This window comes from Uloborus diversus, chromosome 7 (genome assembly GCF_026930045.1).
Source record: "Uloborus diversus isolate 005 chromosome 7, Udiv.v.3.1, whole genome shotgun sequence".
NCBI classification, from domain to species: Eukaryota; Metazoa; Arthropoda; class Arachnida; order Araneae; family Uloboridae; genus Uloborus; species Uloborus diversus.
Window position 1 is genome coordinate 93,837,494 of NC_072737.1, and position 19,775 is coordinate 93,857,268.

The 19,775-nt window shown below is 35.6% G+C and overlaps 1 protein-coding gene across 1 annotated transcript in view; it reads left to right on the plus strand.

The window, feature by feature from the left end:
• Positions 1–2,977: 2,977 nt before the first annotated feature.
• The window catches only part of LOC129225940 (peroxidase-like), a 35,081-nt gene continuing 18,283 nt past the window's right edge, over positions 2,978–19,775 (plus strand). Inside the window, exons 1-7 of the mRNA XM_054860487.1 lie at positions 2,978–3,101; positions 11,568–11,770; positions 13,572–13,704; positions 16,269–16,492; positions 17,441–17,614; positions 18,702–18,857; positions 19,550–19,654. Of these exons, the coding sequence (XP_054716462.1) occupies positions 3,016–3,101; positions 11,568–11,770; positions 13,572–13,704; positions 16,269–16,492; positions 17,441–17,614; positions 18,702–18,857; positions 19,550–19,654 (1,081 nt within the window). The 5' untranslated portion in view covers positions 2,978–3,015. The remainder of the gene's footprint in view (positions 3,102–11,567; positions 11,771–13,571; positions 13,705–16,268; positions 16,493–17,440; positions 17,615–18,701; positions 18,858–19,549; positions 19,655–19,775) is intronic.

Consider the following 19,775-nt stretch of genomic DNA (forward strand, 5'->3'; position numbering starts at 1 on the left):
GCGGCACATTGAAAGAGGAAAAATGACCTGATAGAAAAGGGGGGTCCGGGGGTCCTCCCCCGGAAAATTTTTTAAATTTTTAGTTTAAAAACGCCATTTTAGGCTTTCTTTGCTAATGTTAGGGGAAAAAATTTACAGAGGTCTCGGTGGAAATTTCTAGAAATTGAAGCCTTAAAAACGCAATTATAGGCCGTTTTTATTGACTTAAAGGGTCAGAGAGTGTCCCAGATCGATTCTTTTGTTTTTAAAAAAAATAGGTCAAAATCAATCCCCTGCAAATTCTCGAAATCGAAGTTTCAAAAACAGAATTTTAGACAAACTTTGATGATTTTACGGAAAGGGAGGGAGCTCTTCCCTCGAAAAATTTTGAAAATTATGCTTCTAAAAACTTTAGCAATATTTTACATTCAGGAGCCAGTCCACCTAAACTTTTTGTTGATGTAGTTTAAAAAACCTAATTGCTAATGACATAAAAGAATATCGGTATAGGGACCCTTGCATGAATATTTTCTGATATTCAAGCCTTAAAAATGCGATTCTAAGGCCATATTTTGTGATATTAGGTTCGGTAATTTTTGAAATTCAAGCTACAAAAACACAATTTTAAGCGATTTTCGATGTTGTTTAGTATTTGGGGGCTTTAGCTTTAAGCTGGAAATATCGCGAAATTTAAGATCTCGAAACGAAATTTCAGATGCTCCATAATGCTATCGGTGCGCGCGTGTATGGAGGGGTGTGTGTTCGGAGGAGCAGCATTTTGAATATTTTCTAATTTTTCAACAAGAGAAAAAGAAAAGAAATAGAACGGGGTGGGGGGGGGTGGGGGAAATAGAGTTAGCTGATTAATAAACTGTAGCTAGTGAATATTTTAAATTCAGGTTCCTACAGAATTGGGCCCCGCATTTGCTAAAGCTGGCTCTGTGCAGTCTCCGCTGCACGCACTATTTTGATTACTTTTGTGTCTGTTGCATTTAATAAGAGCTTCAATTGAAAACACTGAAATTTCTTAAAACTTTTGAGAATTTACTTCTGAGAATTTTGCGAGGCTCTATTTGCGCGAGGCCGTCGGCAGTCGCCGACGTCGCCGACGCCTAGCGCCGCCACTGACTATGAACGCTTTTTATGGAACTTGCCCTAGACGCAAATATGCTGGCCGTCGAGTGTATGAAATAAGGGTGTGTATGAAATTGATCGCCCTTTGAAAATTACTTCAAATGTATTTCAAACACAGAGAAATATTATGGGGTTCAGTTTTTGGTATAAGGGAAGTCGGTACAAGATGTAAGTAATATGAACCAAATCCTGAGTACGGTGTTCATCGAATGAGGGAGGGAGGTAATGAGGGGGTTCGGATTTACCTCCAGAAAATTTTCAAATTTGAAGTCTTAAAAATGCATTTAAGCTTCATATTTTTCAAAAATTTACAGTTCCACTATAGGCGTCAGCCCCAGACTGGTGACGCCCAGGGCGGACCGCTTCCCTCCCCCGTAGTGACGCCGCTGCTGCACCTGTCAGGTAAAGGACTACAAGTACTTTTTTTTTTGACAAATCGGATTTAAGCACCAGCTTGAATAACTTTTTAAACTGTATTCAGAGGTATAAAGCAGTGCTTCTTAACCTGTGGTCCACGCACCACTAGTGATCCGTGATCAATTTTCATGTGATTCGAGAATAGCTAGAGAAAACTTATCTGTATTATTTTTATAGTTGAAAATAAAATTTATTGAAGAATTTTTTAAAATCATCTCATTTGATCTGGTGTAATTGTTGTTAAAATATTATTACTATCGAATGAGGTCCGTTTAGGATTCAGAAGAGTACCAAGTGGTTCTCAGCAGTGAAAAGGTTGCGAACCACTGGTCACTAAGATCTTTAGGTTTCACGAACATTTTGTGCCGCGAATGATAGCTCATACATTTCATTAAAAGTTATAATTTGAAAATCTAATGAACGAAATTTGGTGCTTAAGAAATCACAAACGTATGTCTGAATTTTTAAGCAAAAATTTTTATTCATTGCTTCTTAAAATAATTACTTTTTAATGACACATATGAACTTTCACGTGCGGGCAACAGCGCGGCTTTCTAGTAGAATATTTCTTATGAATATCAAAGAGAATAGTCCCAAAAATCAAAATTAAAACCGTATTTTTTTCCATTTCCGTCAAACAACTTTGAGATTGCAGCAGAAAATACTGACGCCTACACTGTAAAAAAACTCCGAAACATTACTGAGTGTTTCCGTGTAACGTTTCGGGATTTCAGTGGTTTTTATCCATTTCCTGGAAAAATCAAGTATCATTGTCAAAAAGGTTCCTGAATTTCTGCAAATTGCACGATTGCAAACTTTTTACTGCTGTGAAAAATATTTTCTTAATTAATCAGGAAGGTGCCAAGATATTAAATTATACCGAGCTAAGTTTATTTTAAAGTTTCAGAGACACGGCCGGCTTCTAACGGGAAGGTTTCTGAATTTTTCAGGAGGCTTCCAGGATACTTTTAGGAAGGTTACTGAATTTTAGCGGAAAACGTTCCTGGTTTTTGCAAGGTACGTTACTAAGAGAAATTGAGCACATTAGCTGCCCATAATTTTCCAGGAACGTTTCTGAATCGTTTTTACAGCGTAACTTTGCAAGCATGATGCTGCAAAACCAACTCCCGACGATTGGACGATTCGAACTTCACTTAAATATAAAGAAAAAACTATTTTATGAGAAAACTTCTTTAATTTTCTCTCTCTCTCTCTCTCACTCTTTTTTTTTTCAACTATGCACTAAAGTGACAACATGGCTGTCTCATTTATATTCATTCCTCCCGACTTTCGTTTTGATTAAAGATTGCATCATCGAATTCCATTATTGTCGAATGTGCATGTGAACGCCGCATCTGCTCAGCTTTCGAAGTTCTTCCGCATCCATTGAATCCCTTATCACCTGTTGAATGCGGGCCATATGCCGTTCATCAGTGCCAAACGATACTGCAGGTGTATGCAAAGTAAGGCAGGAAAAAGAGCTTTATGCTTGGAAAGAAATGGAGTGAAAAGGGCATTTCCCTCATTTTCAACCACGACCCTCAATATAATTTGGATAGCATGAAGTTTTGGTGAGTACTTTTGGACTAAATTTTTTTCGCGACGTTAAAAATAATATTTGGTTTGTTTTTGAAAGTGGAGAAAATCCAATTTTGAAATAAATAAATATAAATACATTGATAATGGTGATTTTTAGAAGAAACAGTATGATGTCTGTAACAATTTAGATACTGAAAAAGAAAAAAAAAATCAAAAATCAAAATCCTAATGTTTGAGTGATCGAAGTTTTACTTCTTCGTCAATAAAATTGATTACTGAGACGCGTTAGCCTAAACATCTCGTAATAACAGTAAATGGATTTACTTCCAAGGGCGCCCATATAGGGGGCAAGTGGGGGCTCAAGCCTCCCCCCCCCCCCTAGAAATGAGAACTTTCTTGCTTTCAGTGCTTTAGTCTTTGAAAAAATGTGTAAAAATTTCTTTTCCAGCCATTGAGGAATAAGTTATTAAAAAGTGTCGAATTTTAATATCTCCAATCTGTACTGCAATCGGTTTCCACAGGGAAAATATTCTGCTAAACCATGGGGAAAATTTTTGAGCCTCTCCTTAAAATTTTGCATATGGGCGCCCTTGCTTACCTCACTTTCAAAATAAACGGCTCATATAAAATACTTGTATTAAGCAAGTTGTGGGGAGATATTTTTATCCAATCTAAGAACTCTATACTGTGAAAAGACGCAAAAGAGTGATATAACGATCTAATTTCATTTTTACTGTTTTTCATATACTATCTTTTCATTGTGAAATATACATTTCGTAGTAAGATAACTTATAATTGCCAAATGATTTTTCGTTAAAGAAAATACTCTCATAGGGTTGCCAACAAACTTAAATTTTTTGGGCGGGCGGAAATTCTCAATTTGCCGAATTGAATTCCTAATTTCACCGAATGGTGATAATTTTGCCAAATGGAACTTCAAATTTTGCCGAATGAAACCTTAAAGTTTGCCGAATAATGATAAGTTTGTCAAATCGTCCAAAATAATTTGCCGAATAAGGAAATTTTCGGAAGGTCCCGTGACCTCCCATCAGAGTGCCCCTGAATACACATATTGTTTCGTAATGTTTAAATAAAATGAAATAAAGCAAATACTTGAGTCATGTTACGTTTTTTTGAGCTTTAACCTTAAAATTCCATGAACGTAAAATGACGTTATCAAAGTTGATAAATTAATTAAAAAACATAACCTTGAGTCAAGTCAAGTGAAATCGGAGGGAAAACTCACGCATAATACGTAGGTCGGAACGGAAGCAATGATTTTTGTTTTTATCTAGATATTTTCTCAAATAGTAACATGAAATGAATAAATAGATAGAGCACTGAAATCTATATCTATCTCAAGTTATTTCTAAAATTAGTTATTATTACTTTTTGAACAGAAAAGGTAATTGGTGCTACGCAATCTATTAGTGAACTGTATTCAGTGGCATGAAGAAGAGTGAAATTTCCATGTAAAAACTTTTATGTAGCATTTGTAGAATCAACATGACTTCAATTATCATGATAAACTCTTAGCTGTTCGAAAAAGAAGGGTCCAATGCCCTTTTCATGCTTATACTACGAACTTTACTAAAAACACTGCCGTTCTGATGGAAAAAAGTCCCTTTATGGAAGTAAGCAAAATGTTCTTTTTAAAGGCGTTGAGTTGTAATTCGAAGTATCATGGTGGATTTTTATAGTTACTGGAAGTTCAAGGCTAAGAGAAGCCATAACAATAATGTTGTTTAGACTGTATCCCAAACGTCAGATTATTTCCAACGTTCAGGGGTTTCAATTAGTTTCCTGTGAAAACTACTATCGTTGCGAAAAGTTTCCTGAACCTCTACAAGTTGCATGAAAGCAGACTTCTCAGCAGTGATGTTCCTATAAGGTATACTCCATATACGCCATACACTCTCACGCATTTTTTTAGACACATAACGTATATCCTCAAGCTTCAAACATTTTCATATTATGACATATTATGTATATGATCGCATACACACAAGGGCGCCCATATGCAAAATTGCAAGGGGGGGGGCTCAGATATTTTCTCCATCGGTTAGGAGGGTATTTTCTCCATATAGACCGATTTCAGGACAGATTAGAGTCATTAAAATATTTCAGTTTTAATAACTTATTCATTAATGATTGGAGAATAAATGTTTTTACATTTTTGCAAAGAAAAAAGCACCAAAAGCAAGAAAATTCTAATTCCAAAGGGGGGGGGGGGCTCGAGCCCCTCTTGCCCCCCTATATGGGCACCCTTGCATGCACATATTGTGAGTAATGGATTACTGGGCGTATGCCCTCAGAAAAATTGATGGGAACATCACTGCTTCTCAGTGTTATGAAAAACAGATTATTTCCAGGGAACGCTCCGGGATTTCACGGGTTTTCCCCTGTTTCCCGCGAAAATAATTATTTTTACGAAAAATTTTCCGAATCTCTATAAGTTGTATGAATGCAATCTTCGTGAAAAACAAATTTTTGCAGGTAACGTTCCGGAATTTTGCGAGTTTCCACCAGTTTTCTGTGAGCACAATTATATTTACAAAAAGTTTCCTGAATCTCTATAAGTTCCATGAATACACACTTTTCAGTGTTGTGAGAAATTGATTATTTCCAAGTAACGTTCCGGAATTTCACGAGTTTCCACAAATCTCTAAAAATTGCATGAATGTATCCTTTAGTTATGTTGTGAAAAATGTTTTTAGCTACCAGTGTTAAGATATAAGTTGCATGAAATGCAGGCAAATAAGTTCTTCGGCGTTAGCTTGAAATTTTGCCTTTGTTTCGGCCATGTTTGCTAAAAGAAAGTTCCAAGCCACTACTATAAACATATCCTTTTCTTGAAAAGTTTCTGATTTAATACAGAAACATGACTGGCTTTATTGGGAAGGTTTCCAAATTCTTCAGAAAGATTTCAGATTAATTTCAGAAAAGTTACTGACTAAAGTCAGTCACGGGAAGATTTCTGTTTTTCGCCAGATATACTGGCAAAAATTATATTTACTAGCTGCCCATTATTTTCTTGTTATATTTTTTTACTGTGTAGTTTTAATTCTGTCCCATTTCAAGTCGATTTTGGTCGTTTACAAAATCATTTCTGCTCATCTTTTATTGAACTGAGCAATCAAAACCAAGTAATTGCTCCTAAAACTTATAGAATTTTTTGTTATTATTTTCTGTAGAATATTACATATATAAGCACATTAAGTGCGTAAGCCGAACAGTGTTTCCGATTTTCTCTTGCTTTTGCGCTAAATTTATTTCCGTAGAAAAAATGTGATTTTACCCTAGTGCCCTTCAATTTCTTCATATAAAAAGTGAGGGAAAGTGAATTGACATAAAAAGTGAATTGACAAGATACGTGTAGAAAGCAAGATAGTAAAATCAGGTAAAGTGACTGCGAGGATGGTGAATAATAAAAGTCAAAGATTTAAGAGTTTTCTAATTACAAAATGGTAGTTTTTTAATGAAATATGCAAGCTTCATAAATATTTCAAAGAAACTTTTTTTTTCTTTGAAGTTATACTTTTCTGACACAATGAAGGTTTATTTCATCATAAAACCAAAGTAGTAAAACGGAATTGACGTCATTAATTGTTGGTAATAGACGATTTTTGTGTGACTTCAGTGGGTTGGCGGAAAGTCAGGAGTGATTCCTATTCCTAACAGTCGCCATGCGTGTAGCGATGGAGGATGCAACGTAGTTTCGCTGTTAAACTAGGGTAAGTAATGTTTATTGGATGTTTTTTCATCATTGAAGCGAAGCTACTTTTAGAATGCCTTAAAATTCTTCTGAAACTGTGCATATGAATCGATATTTGACGAGTTTTGATTTTTCTTGTATGTGAATCATATCAAAATTAAGAAATGTACTTCTATCCTATCATGCGTTTGTAGGACACACCGTGTTATGATGTTAACAATGGTTTTCTGACTTTATTCATCCTTTCCCATAGAGTAAAGAAATGTTTAACGCTATGTCCTTTCCCCCAAAATTCTTATGTACTTGCTCTCAGCTCTTAGGGCTTCTTTCTTTCAATGTCTTACTCAAATTGCAATGCAAGACCGAAACAGATCTAATTGTTATTCAAAAGTAGTCTTAAATGAATTTAAAATGAAAATACATAGGTACAACAGATGAAAACAATCAAAAGTTCAGTAAAGGCTAAAACAGATCCAACAGTTGCATGGACCTTTTAATGTATCCAAAATTTATGTCCTTATTGGCTTAGTCCATTTGCTTTTTCGAGCAATCACGATTGCTTATTGCTTTCATTTGACTTTTGATGTGCTATCATTTTATTTTCTCGCCAGCACCCTCTGCAGCCTCACCGTCGACCGGCTCCTCACGGTGCTGCTCCTATACCGAAAACCGTCTCCAGGTAGCGTTCATATCTTACACACACGTGCATACACACACACACACACACACACACACACACACACACACACAAACACATACACACACATAAACCTACACACATACACAAACACATACACAAACACCTACACATACACACACACATACACACACACACATACACACGACTACCCACATATTCATGCATGCACACAGACACAAACACATATGCCTACACACACATACACATACCCCGCCGCCACGCACACAAACACTCATACACACAACTACCCACACACTCATGCCTGCACACAGATACAAACACACATGCCTACACACACATAAACATAAAAATAATTTGAATTCAAAATGTCGAAATTCAATTTAATTATCTTTATTTTTTATTTATTTTTTATTTTTTGTTAAATATAGAATACTAAGGTAAGATATTGTTACAAATTTAGATACTATTTAGAATACTATTTAGATACTATTTAGATATTGTTACAAAAAAACAACTAGAATGTGGGAGGAGCAGTTGCTCCTCTGTGAAGGAGAAGTCTCAGTCCATGCGGAAGTCTCAGAATCTCTTCTTTATGTTATCTAGTCTTCACTCATCAATAGTTTAGTTTCAAATGTTACCGCAAGCGTGGTAAATACGGTTTGTTTCCATTTACCCCTTGTTTTCTTTCACCCCAACTAATCAATCCTTTTTACTTTGCTTCAATACCTACAGCCTACAGTCGGAGACAAAATTCTTAATCTCCCTGGGTTTTTTTAAAGCAAGTTTTACTGAAATGTAGATGATCGAAAGCTCATGAGATCCATTGTTAACATAATAACACGATATGAACTTAAAACGGATGGTAGGCACAAATATAACATGATAACACGACATAAACTTAAAACATATGGTAGGCATGAATATAACACAACATGACATAAACTTAAAACGCATGGTAGGCATGAATATAATAAAATAACACCACATAAACTTAAAACGCATGATAGACATGAATATAATAAAATAACACCACATAACCTTAAAACGCATGCTAGGAATGAATGTAATATAATAACACGACATAGACTTAAAATGCATGGTAGTCATGCCTATTTCTTAGTTTTGACCCAATTAAAGCACATTAGAATAAGCAAAACACGTCTCATAATGATGCACATTCATAATGTGTGAAGAACTTAAAAGTACTCGAAAGTCGATGCACATTTAGATATAAAAAACATCTAACAAATATTGCCTACGTTGTGAATAAATTGAAAAACAACATAAAAAAATGTATAAATTGTCCTAGAAATGACAGTGTTTCTTGATCATGCTGCCTTACTTGGCAGGTAAGACAGCCTTTTCGTGAACAATTTGTGTTTTAGGTACGTTGTTTTTCTTTTTTCACATATTTTATCCCAAACATTTTCAATTATTTTGCACTGTTATTGAGAAACTGCATTACTTTCTCTCTTTTCAATGATTTCCGTAAAACTGTCTTTTCTGCATCGGCTTGGAACAAAGTGTTGATATTTAACTCGTTTATCTCACACTAACAGGGCGTCCCAATGGGAGGTTGCAGAAGATCGCTGCGACACCCCAAAAAATTCTTATTTGAGAAATTTTGACTGGCGATTCAGAAAATTTGGAGATTAAGTTCGCAATATTGCATTTTCCCAATATTTTTTTAATGATGCCTAATGTGTCTTCTCATTTGATGTATAGGTATTTATGCATGAGGGTATATTATTTCAGCTGTTGTAGTTTTTTTTTTTCTTTAACCATTCGCCAAAATGCGGAATTTTATTCGGTAAATTGAGAATTTAATCCTCCCGAAACTTTAGGTTCGGTGCGCCACACTAATGCACTTTTACGTTTCCCTTTAAACGTTCTATTTAAATATTGTTATTGCATTACAGTCGAACTCGCTTATTACGAGCCCTGATTTAACGAGAGCTCGGATTTAGCGAGTAAATCAAATAGGTTTGGTAAGTACAATGTTTTGTTTTTTGGGAACATAACTCGCTTTTAACGAGCAAACCCGCTTAAAACGAGCAAAATTTTTGCATTTCATAAAATTTCTGCCCAATTCCCCCTAAGAAAAGATTATCCTATTTTTGGCAAAAAAAACCATAAACATTTTCAGTTCAGCCGAAAGTTATAAATAAAGTATAAATTCTGAGGACGTACAATGACTTCTGAAGTGCAGAAAAACTTCCACCTATTTTGAAGCCGCGGACGCAAATGACCATGTTTTTCGGGCTACATGTGCCTCGAAAACAACAAAAAAGAAGCTATCAGACAACTTAAAGCAAATAACCAACTTCTTTGGTACTGTACAGGAACATAAAAAAACTATAGTTTTTTCACGAACCCGTTTTTTACGAGCACTCGTTTATAACGAGCAAATTTCGTGGTACCTTCGCTATCGTTATAAGCGAGTTCGACTGTATTCAGATCTCAAGCACGAACATAGTTAAAAGTGCCACTTTCTATACTTATTGTACTTTATAGGCAGAGGTGCCCACCTAGGGGGGGGGGGGGTCAGGGCGTAAATGGGGGGGGGGGTTGAGAAGTATTGGGTCAGGGCGTAGATGGGGGGGTTGAGGGGTATTTTTCTTATTTTTTGTGGTGGCTCTTGCTTTTAGAGGGGGTCTCCGAGATATTGCGGGGGTGCGCCCTTGTCCTTAGGGGGGCACCCCTGTAATTGGTGTAGAAAAATCTTTAAAATTTTTTAAAATGAAGTACAACACTTCTGACGCGCGTACATGGCTGCATTAATCCATGTGTTAAACCAGCCTGATAAAACCCAAAATTTAAAAACAATGTAGATAGTCAACGTGTTAACTCACAGAAGACAATAAGTTACATAAGTTTTTGTGTAACATTTACGAAATTAATATGCATACAGGGGTGTCTCATAAACATCAGATAAACTCTGCAGTGATAAATTCCTCGCTTGAAGTACATAAAAAATAAGAACTGCATCTCTATGACCCATGACTTTCGAGACAAATACGGAAGAAAAATTTGGCGTCATATCTGGCACATGAGGGAGAAATAATGCCTTTAGTAGAAACACTAGGGAACTCTGTCCTTGCTTCCTTCATTCACTAACCTCTATTTCCCGCCAATAGCCTCTCATTTGACAACAAAACTATTAATTTCTCACCAACTTTGGGGACCGTATTGTCTAAAAGAATGTTGGGAGCTCTGTCCCTGATCGCTTCATTCACTAACCCTCATTCCCCGCCAATGGCAACTCATTTGACAACAAAACTATCAATTTCTCACCAATTTTGGAGGCTGAATTGTCTAAAAGAATGTTGGTTAGGTTTTTAATTAATGTCTCTACTAATTAAAGTTACACGAAGGTGAGACCAGTCAAAATGGATTTTTCGTAAAATTTCGGATTTTTTAATACCTCGTTTAAGTCTCAACTCCCAGCGATTCTCGAAGAGGGCACAGATCAACAGACTGGCACAGGTTTTACAAGATGAGCATCAGTATTTGTATAAAGTTTACATAGAGAGATGTTCAGAATACCCATTGCTTCATCGCTTATATGGAGACATGAATGTATCCCGTGGAATGGTTGGTTGCACTCGATTTTTTCTTACATCAGATATACGTCCATACTTTTCTCGAAATGCAGTTCTCTTGAGGATGTTTTATGTTCTTCATACGAGGTAAATGTTGCTTATAATGAGGTTGCTTATTGGTTTCTCCTCATTAGCAGGCCTAGTGCATTTCCCAACAGCTGGCATCTGTTTTTACATGTTTCATCTCTATTGGTGGATAGCAAATACCGCGAGAATTTCGTCGCTGACTATTCGTACTAGAGAGAGGTTCCTGGGCTTTTACGACGCAAAAATTCACCAGGAATTCAATTCTTCCAAGAGTATTTAAATCCAAACGAATACTCAATGGATCTTCTACATGTCTCATATAATCATACGACGTGGACACTGATGATTTTCTGCCTCTTGAAAATCCACCGACTGGAGCCAGGAAGCGACTAATCTAGCAGTGCGATGTTTATCCGCTCTTGATAGAGCACCTTGCTTATTAAAAATCGTAGGAAAGTTTTGAAGCACCCTAACTCACATTAATTTTTAACAGTGGCTTAGTTGTGGTCTGTTTGCTGACGACAATTACTTGGGCGGCAACGATTGATGAGAATGATGGAAATTCCATTGAAGAAACCGTTCGAAATGTACCCTGCGGAGATAAAATCAACGAACAAGATTTCGAAGACACTTTGGAGAGCTGTTTGCCAGAAGTGGAGAAAAGAAGGGCTTTGGAAGAAAAACTTTCAAAATTAGGTAATGGAAAATAATCTTTATGTTTACCACATGTTTTTAATCACTAAATTATGATAGTTGTGTCAGCTCAACTGTCAAATTAAACTCTGTTCGCGGTAATGATTGACCGAAAGTAAACAAAGAGTTTGCCAGATTGGTCTCTATTCCACTTTTGGGGATTTTCTCTGGAATAAAAAGGAAGTAATTCAATTGTTCTTGTATTCCCCTTCCATAATGCAGCAATTTGTTCTTGTTCAAACCAAACGCGTGATTGATGTGGACAAAAAAATGGCTCTTTTTTTTAAATTTACATCTAGTCTATCTTTTCTGGGAACACAATATAATCCTGAAAAATGGGTGTGGGTGGATGTATGCTAAATTGCCTTGCAATCATTTCAACTAACTTTGAATCACGTGGGTTATTTTTGTGCTACTTCATTTTTTAAAAATTTTTATTTTATATATGGATGCCTCAGTTGCCAAATCGATTAACTCCACTTTAAAAAAAATCATCATTTCTGCTTTAATAGTGCGTAATCAATGCTTAGCATGTGAATTTATATTAAAATTTTGGTTCAGTACTTTTCTGACCATGTGATGGCAGGAAATGTAGCACGAGGTCCTATTTACTTCTATGGATAACACCATCTTTTTCATAACTTTGCTCAACTTTTTGTTTTATGGAGTTAACTGATTTGGCAAATGAGGCATCCATATGTTTGACTTTAAAAACAAGTTAGAAGGCCCGGTGCTGTATTCTCACAGAAAAACTGTAAAATAGATTTACTACTACTCTTTATTGTAGAAAACAAAATTGCCACTATTGCTCTATTTACATCATTCAAAAACTCAGAAGCTATTGTTTTGAAGTTGTCGGGATCGCTCTTCCTGTAATATTGTATGAAGTATTAGAAATGCATGGTGTGCACCGTCCTATTGTATTGAGGAAGACTTCCTTTGCCCTTAGTATAGAACTAGATTAAATTCCAGCTTTGATGGTGCCCATCCTAATGATCACCCATATCAATAACCTCGATATGATTCAGGTACGAATGAAATCGGGATTAGAAGCAGCCTACCGGCTAAACAATTTTAATCAATAACCAAAACATTCCTTTTACAATGCTACAACCCATGAGCCGTGAGTCATCCCCTGTTGCTGGAACACCAAATTGTAATAAATGTATTTTGTATTAATAAATGAAAATTATTTCCTTTTCAAGTTTGCTATTGCGATGGAAATGTAATACTATTTGATCATTAAGCACAGTCAAACATATAATTACATGAAAGTCCCTTAAATGTGGCTTGACATTTTCAAATTGATGTATACTAGTTTGTCCAATAACATTTGTAACCTATAACCGAAAGTGCATTTATCTAATTAAAATTTAACATTTTTTCTCGAATGTTAATATTTGCTTAAAAAACAATTTTCAATTGTTCGACAATAGCTGTCTAACGCTTTTGTGCTAGCTGGGAAATCTAGATTAACCACCTAGTAGTAAGCGCGGAAGCACAAGGCAACGTGATGATCCCTCGACTAGGCATGGGTATAATTGATTAGAATAGCACTTTTCCTACTATGTCGGAACCGTATTCGAGCCTTAGATTCCTATAGTTTCTTTGTAGTTTTTCGGGCTCTGCCTGTTTTGCCTAATAGAGTAGAGGTGTATAATAAGGTAACATAATCTCTGTTTTTCAACCAAGATTAGATGACCGAGCTTCAATTAAATTGCATTTTATATACAGTTATGGCAATTCATATAGCTTGTTTTTTGAGAAGATTCAGGAATTGAAAATCATATCCTTTCTTCCACAGGCAGGGTCATCGACGACAGCAAACCAACAACGGATCAGAGTTTGATCAGAAGGAGGATAACCGATCCACACGTGCACCTTTGCGAAATGGGGCAGCTAGTTTTGGAAGCAGCTACTAATTCTTTCATGAACAAGTAGATACTTTTCTTGATCTATCTAACTCATTGAGAAGAGATAAAATGGAGGGAGTGAATACTTTCCTTCGTCAAGGAAAGACCCCCCCCCCAAGTCCCGTGATAGATTTTAAAGAAAAGCATTGGAAGAAATCAGGTTTCCTTCGCTAGTTTCACACAAAACGTGTCAACCATTCGCAATTGCTGAGTCAAGGGCTGTTCACTTTTATCGGCCGTCCGTCCCGTCCATCCCGTTTTTTGACGTGGACGGACTGCCGACGAAAGCAGAGTAACATTCACATACGGCCGCCGTACATCAATCACGTGACTAAATTCACCCACCAGAGAGAAGAGCGCGCTGCTTGACTGAAATGCCGTTCTATTTTTGACGGCCGTCAGATATCAAGGTTCTTCTGATCGAAACCGGTTCCGTCCAAGATTACTTGCTGTCATGGCAACAGGCAAAGAAAACCTATTTCGGGAGGAAAAAACGTGATGGACGAAACGGACGACCGATATGTGAACAGGCCTTCACGTGGCTTGAGTTCGTTGCCCAAGCTTTTGCTTAGCTAATGATTGGACTGGATCTCTCCATTTACTAATTCCTGCTCTAAGATCAAACTCAACCGTCAGGTTTAAAAGAAACAGATTCATAAACCAAGACTTGAGCAATAAAAAGCACTCTTTATTAGTAATCGAACTGTCGGTCAGTAACCATGAATATAAATGTCTTATTTCTCGCTCATAATTCCCGTGTAAAGAGAAGCTTCGAGATATTTTGGAGTAAAAAAATTAATTTTTTCATTTTTTTTCTTTCGTATTTTTCCACTTTTTAAAACCGAAAATTCATTTTTACATTGTTAGATTTTGATGTATATCTCACAAGTATCTCGAACTAAATCTAATATTTTTAGTAAATATATGTACACAAAATAGTGTAATGATTACTTTCGAGAAGCAATAATATTATCTCATTTGAAATTTCAACACTTAGCATCATTGTTGGAGTTGCATTAAGCACCGAGACTGAGCCAAATTATAGTTAAAAACTACAACCCGATCTTAAATCAAATACGACTACGACAGTAGGACAAAATTACTTTCTAGGACATTTGTAAATAATTATAGTCCGTCTAGTTTAGAGAAATATTTGACATTAAAATTATCATTCATTTGTCAAAACTGTCTTTAATAATGATTAGGTAGACCGGGGCACGTTTAAGCAGTACCCTTTTCTCAAAACTAATTATAACTGGAGAGCCAACAGTCATAACAAATTGATGCTGCTCCCTAGCAAAGATCCTCACAAGTATTTGAGCATCAGTCGAGCTTCGGTCTAGCATGCAGAAAGAATAATCTGTTTTTTACCAAGTAGAGTAACTTTTGAGTTGAACGTTTTGAAGCTTATTAAGAATAAATAATACAGGGTGTCCGAGAAAGATCCGAACAACTTCAAAAAATTTATTGAAAAAGAAACAATAGGGTTACAGCGAAACTAATTAGTACATTAGATAGAATAACTCAAAAAGTTTTTTTCCTATAACTTAAGTTATTACCTTAGGAAATTTTTACATGAGAACCTTTCGTAGCACGAACAATATCAAGACGATAATTCAATTCCACATTGAGCTTTCTTCACGCGATCCGCCATTGAAATAACTAAAATGCTTTAATTATTCCTTTGCGTGATATGTCGCACCATGTATGGTCAGAAACATACTGCAGAAAATAACTTTTTGAGTTATTCTATGTAATGTACTAATTAGTTTCGCTGTAACCCTATTGTTTCTTTTTCAATAAATTTTTGAAGTTGTACGGATCTTTCTCGGACACCCTGTACTTAGTTAAGAAAGAAAAAATAGATAAAAATTAGCAGAATTTTATCCTTTTTTGAGAATTGTATTTGTATGACCTGAAATGTTATTGAATATTTTTGCATATTAAAAATAAATCCAAACTTCGGGACGGGGCAAGTTTACGCGTTGATGTCTGAGTACCTTATCGCACGTTCTAAATGTGTTTTACTTCTGAACGTGCCCTGACACTTTTTTTTTTTTTTTGCTACAAAATGTTTCAAAACTTTTTAGTATTTTCAGGCTGCTCAGTTTTGAAAAACACTATTTAATTTTTGATTAAGTTACAAATTCGTATCTTATAGTTTACAATCATGTAGTGTAAACTATAAGATACTTCATGCTGGTTCAGCTCTTACTTTATACACTATTCCGTCTGTAATAAAATTTGCTTTATTTTAACGATGGTAAGACATTATGTTGAAAACACTAATAGATTCATGTTAGGTGTCAAAATAAATATGCGTAAACGTGCCCTGTGTTCGGGTCACGTTTACGTAACCGACTTGAACTCAAAAATAATTTTTTCAACGGTTAAAAACACAAACTGAGCAATAATCGAACATACCAATTTTGACTCCATTAACTGCTTCATAAAACTGCAATGTTTAAAATTTCCTAAGTTAAAACATAAAATTTAGAAAATTCATTGAAAAAAATCCGCGTAAACGTGCCCCGGTCTGACCTATTCAAATTATTCAAGCCTTTAATGGTGGTTTTAATTTTTTTTAGTTTTGGACTAACGGAGGAAGAAACCAGGAGTTTGGCCGATAGGGAATTGGACGGACAGTACAGCAAGCAGGCGAGGGATAAATGCAATATGTGTTACGGAGAACCAAGTTGTGATGAAACGTCTATGTACCGAACGATAAGTGGAACTTGCAACAACCTGCAGAATCCGCTGTGGGGAAGTGCGATGTCTTGCCAACAAAGATTGTTGTATCCGTCTTATGTGGGTAAGGACTTCTCCAAAGGGAAAAAATCGTGGTCATGCGAGCATTCAGAATTGCATGAAATTCCTTTTGGGAATTAATTTCCTTTGTATAAGTGGATACTACCAAATGTACTTCAAGTTCAAGCTTCGAATAAGTTTATTTACTATTTGTAAAGTCTGGCATAAGTGATTCTTAATACAAATGTAAAAAAAATTCTTTAATAGCTAAATGACAGCGTGATTAAAACAATTATATGGTTAACAACCACTTCTGAATACATTTGAGGTTATAAACATAAAGTAAAGCTATAGTTTTAGGTTGCTGTTTTTTTAAGCAATTCGTGATTGCTCAAAACAATGTGATATATTTTCTGCAACATCTTTTGACTTCAAAAGGAAAAAAAAAATGTTAAAAAAAAATTATCTCATAAAAGGCGACAGATGAATATGTGTATAACTGCCTTTTTTGGCATTATCAATAGAATGATACTTTATTTCTGATCTATGCATGATGTGCTTTGCATTTTGTATTCATACTGTTTTAAAATTAAGCCCTTGTGCTGTCTCTCCTTTTAAAATGAAAACGTGCAACGTACTATCGTGTCCTTATACGATTGCTACAGAGTATGCAACTGCTACCTATTACGTAGCAATTACTACATAGTACAATTACTACATTGCCTACATACGTCACTGTATAATTTTACAATTGTTTTAAAGTTATCTATGAATATATTAAGTAACTACGAACACTATAAGTTGTAAGTTACGCAATGATCGATACTTGCTTCTGGTGAACATTGTATTTGAAAAAGCAAATATAGCGGCTATATTGACATCGAATCAGATTTTTACAATATACGATAACTTTTTTAATGTTTTCAACTTTTTATCTACATATTCTCCATTTTTCGAACAAAATTTTTAATAGAGAAATCAAAAATAAATTTGTTATTTACTTTTATTTCAGGTACATCGGGATTTCGTGTTTCTTATAACGGCAACCCATTGCCCGAACCTCGACAGCTCTCTTTAAACATCCATTCCCATTTGAACCGACCGACGAATTTCGTGACGCACATGTACACATTCTTTGGGCAGTTGTTAGATCACGATATTGCTCTGACTCCTCAAAGCACAACAAGTAAGTCAACTATTGCTGCATTAAAATGTTACTTATTGAAGTTCAGTAAACTATAAAGTTGTTTTATGAAGTCATAAATGGAACATTCTGGGTCTTTTCTGGATATTGCCAAAGTTGTTGTTGTATAGTCCAGAAACTACACTAAGGAAGGCAGGATGCCATTGCCTCGAGATGTTGGTCTTATTTCTTGCAAAAACCCACAATTTTGCCTTAAGCATCCCAAGGGATGGATGGCTTTGTGACTAAGCACCCCTCAATGACCTTCATATACCTCCAGGTATGTGAAGATCGCTGATGGGTACTTAGTCACAAAGCCACCCTTGGGAGGCAAAATTGTGGAAGGCGGGAAATAAGGCCACCATCTCGAGGCAATGGCATGTTTCCTTCCATAGTGTAGTTTCTGTACTCTACAACAACAACATTGGCAATATCCTGAAAAGATCCAGAATGTCCCACTTATGACTTCATATACCTCCAGGTATATGAAGGTCCCTGAAGGGCACTTTGCAACAACGATATATTTAACACCCTCCAATCGCTTTAAGCGTAAGTGACGGGGTTTGGTATGGCTGAGGCAGCAATTTCTAACCCTGCGACCACAAGACCAATAACTCCACAAGACCAGGGTACCGCCGTCCGATTATTGCAATATAATATTAAATTATGCAAAAAAAAAAAAAAAAAAAAAGAAAAAACTTTAAATCCTAATAGTATGGGATTTGTATGTACTCTTTCCTTCAATATTAAAATTATGTGCTCTTAAAAGGAAATCTAACTCGGATATTTTAAAGCTGTTTGCCAATTGTTTATCATATAGGCTAGTCAACTGGTCGCCATAGGTGGCAACATTTCAATAGATGCTGAAGAACAATATTACTTTGCGTATAATAAAAGTTACCTGTATGTATATAAAGGCGAACCAATTGGAGTTTTAATTTTCTACCACGATCAATGCTGTGGGTGTACTTACTAGAAATACAAAAATGTGTTTATATTTCTTTGGTGCAGTGATAAGTCTGTCAGTAGTATTAAAATGGAAACTAACTACTTTCCCTTTATTTCGTTTTCTTTTATCATAACTCTATAGTTGACAACCAAGCTATTCAGTGCTGTCCAGAAAGTGAAGATTCACATCCACAGTGTGCTCCCATCAGAATCAACACCAACGATCCTTTTTACTCTCGTTTTAACGTCAACTGTTTGAACTTCGTGAGATCAGCAATGTGTCCCACTTGCCAACTAGGTAAGCACCTTATCCTCCGCTATAATGGGGTTGTTTCCTTCAGTCAAAAGTACTACTTTTAGTCACTGAAGTTGATAGAATGAGCAAAAATAAATAACATGGAGCGAGCAAAATCTTTGATTTTCAAAACGTTTAATTTTTAATTATTTTTTTCAAATGTCCGATTTTTCAAACAAGGCGTGATCTTTATGACGTCAAAAGTGATGAACTTTGACGCGTATTCCACTGGCGCGTTGAATGCTGACGCTTGCTGTCTACCGTGTTTCCAGCTTATGATAATTCAGAAGCAAATTAAATATTGCACTCTACGCTTGATCGTTTCCAGTACATGTGAGTAAAGATGCGAATTAAATATTGGGCTCTGCACTTGATCGTTTCCAGTACATGTGAGTAAAGAGGCGAATTAAATATTGGGCTCTGCGCTAATGGCATCAGTGAATGGCATTTCATCACTTGTGATGTCATGTGCAGAAGCTTAAAAAATGAAATTGAATCTGCGCACCGACTAAAATATATTTTTTTTAATATTAAACTTTGTCATATTATTTTAAAAAGGGTCAGATCCTATGTTGTTAAACATACTCTTTCAGAAAAAAAAATACTTTTAAAATTTCGGAAACGACCCCATTGCTGTTGAAATTCAGGAATTGAAAGAAAGAGGCATCATTTCTTCCTTTGCTTCTTTAAATTAGGATACAGAGAGCAGATGGATCAAGTAACTTCGTTCATTGATGCTTCTTTCGTTTATGGCAACACTTTGAACGAAACCATGGGGCTTAGGAGAAATGATGGAACAGGTGAGTTGGTTCAGTAGTTGTTATTGAGATTCTTTTTATGATTATTTATTTATTTATTTATTTATTATTATTATTATTATTATTATTATTATTATTATTATTTGAATTAACTGTATGAATT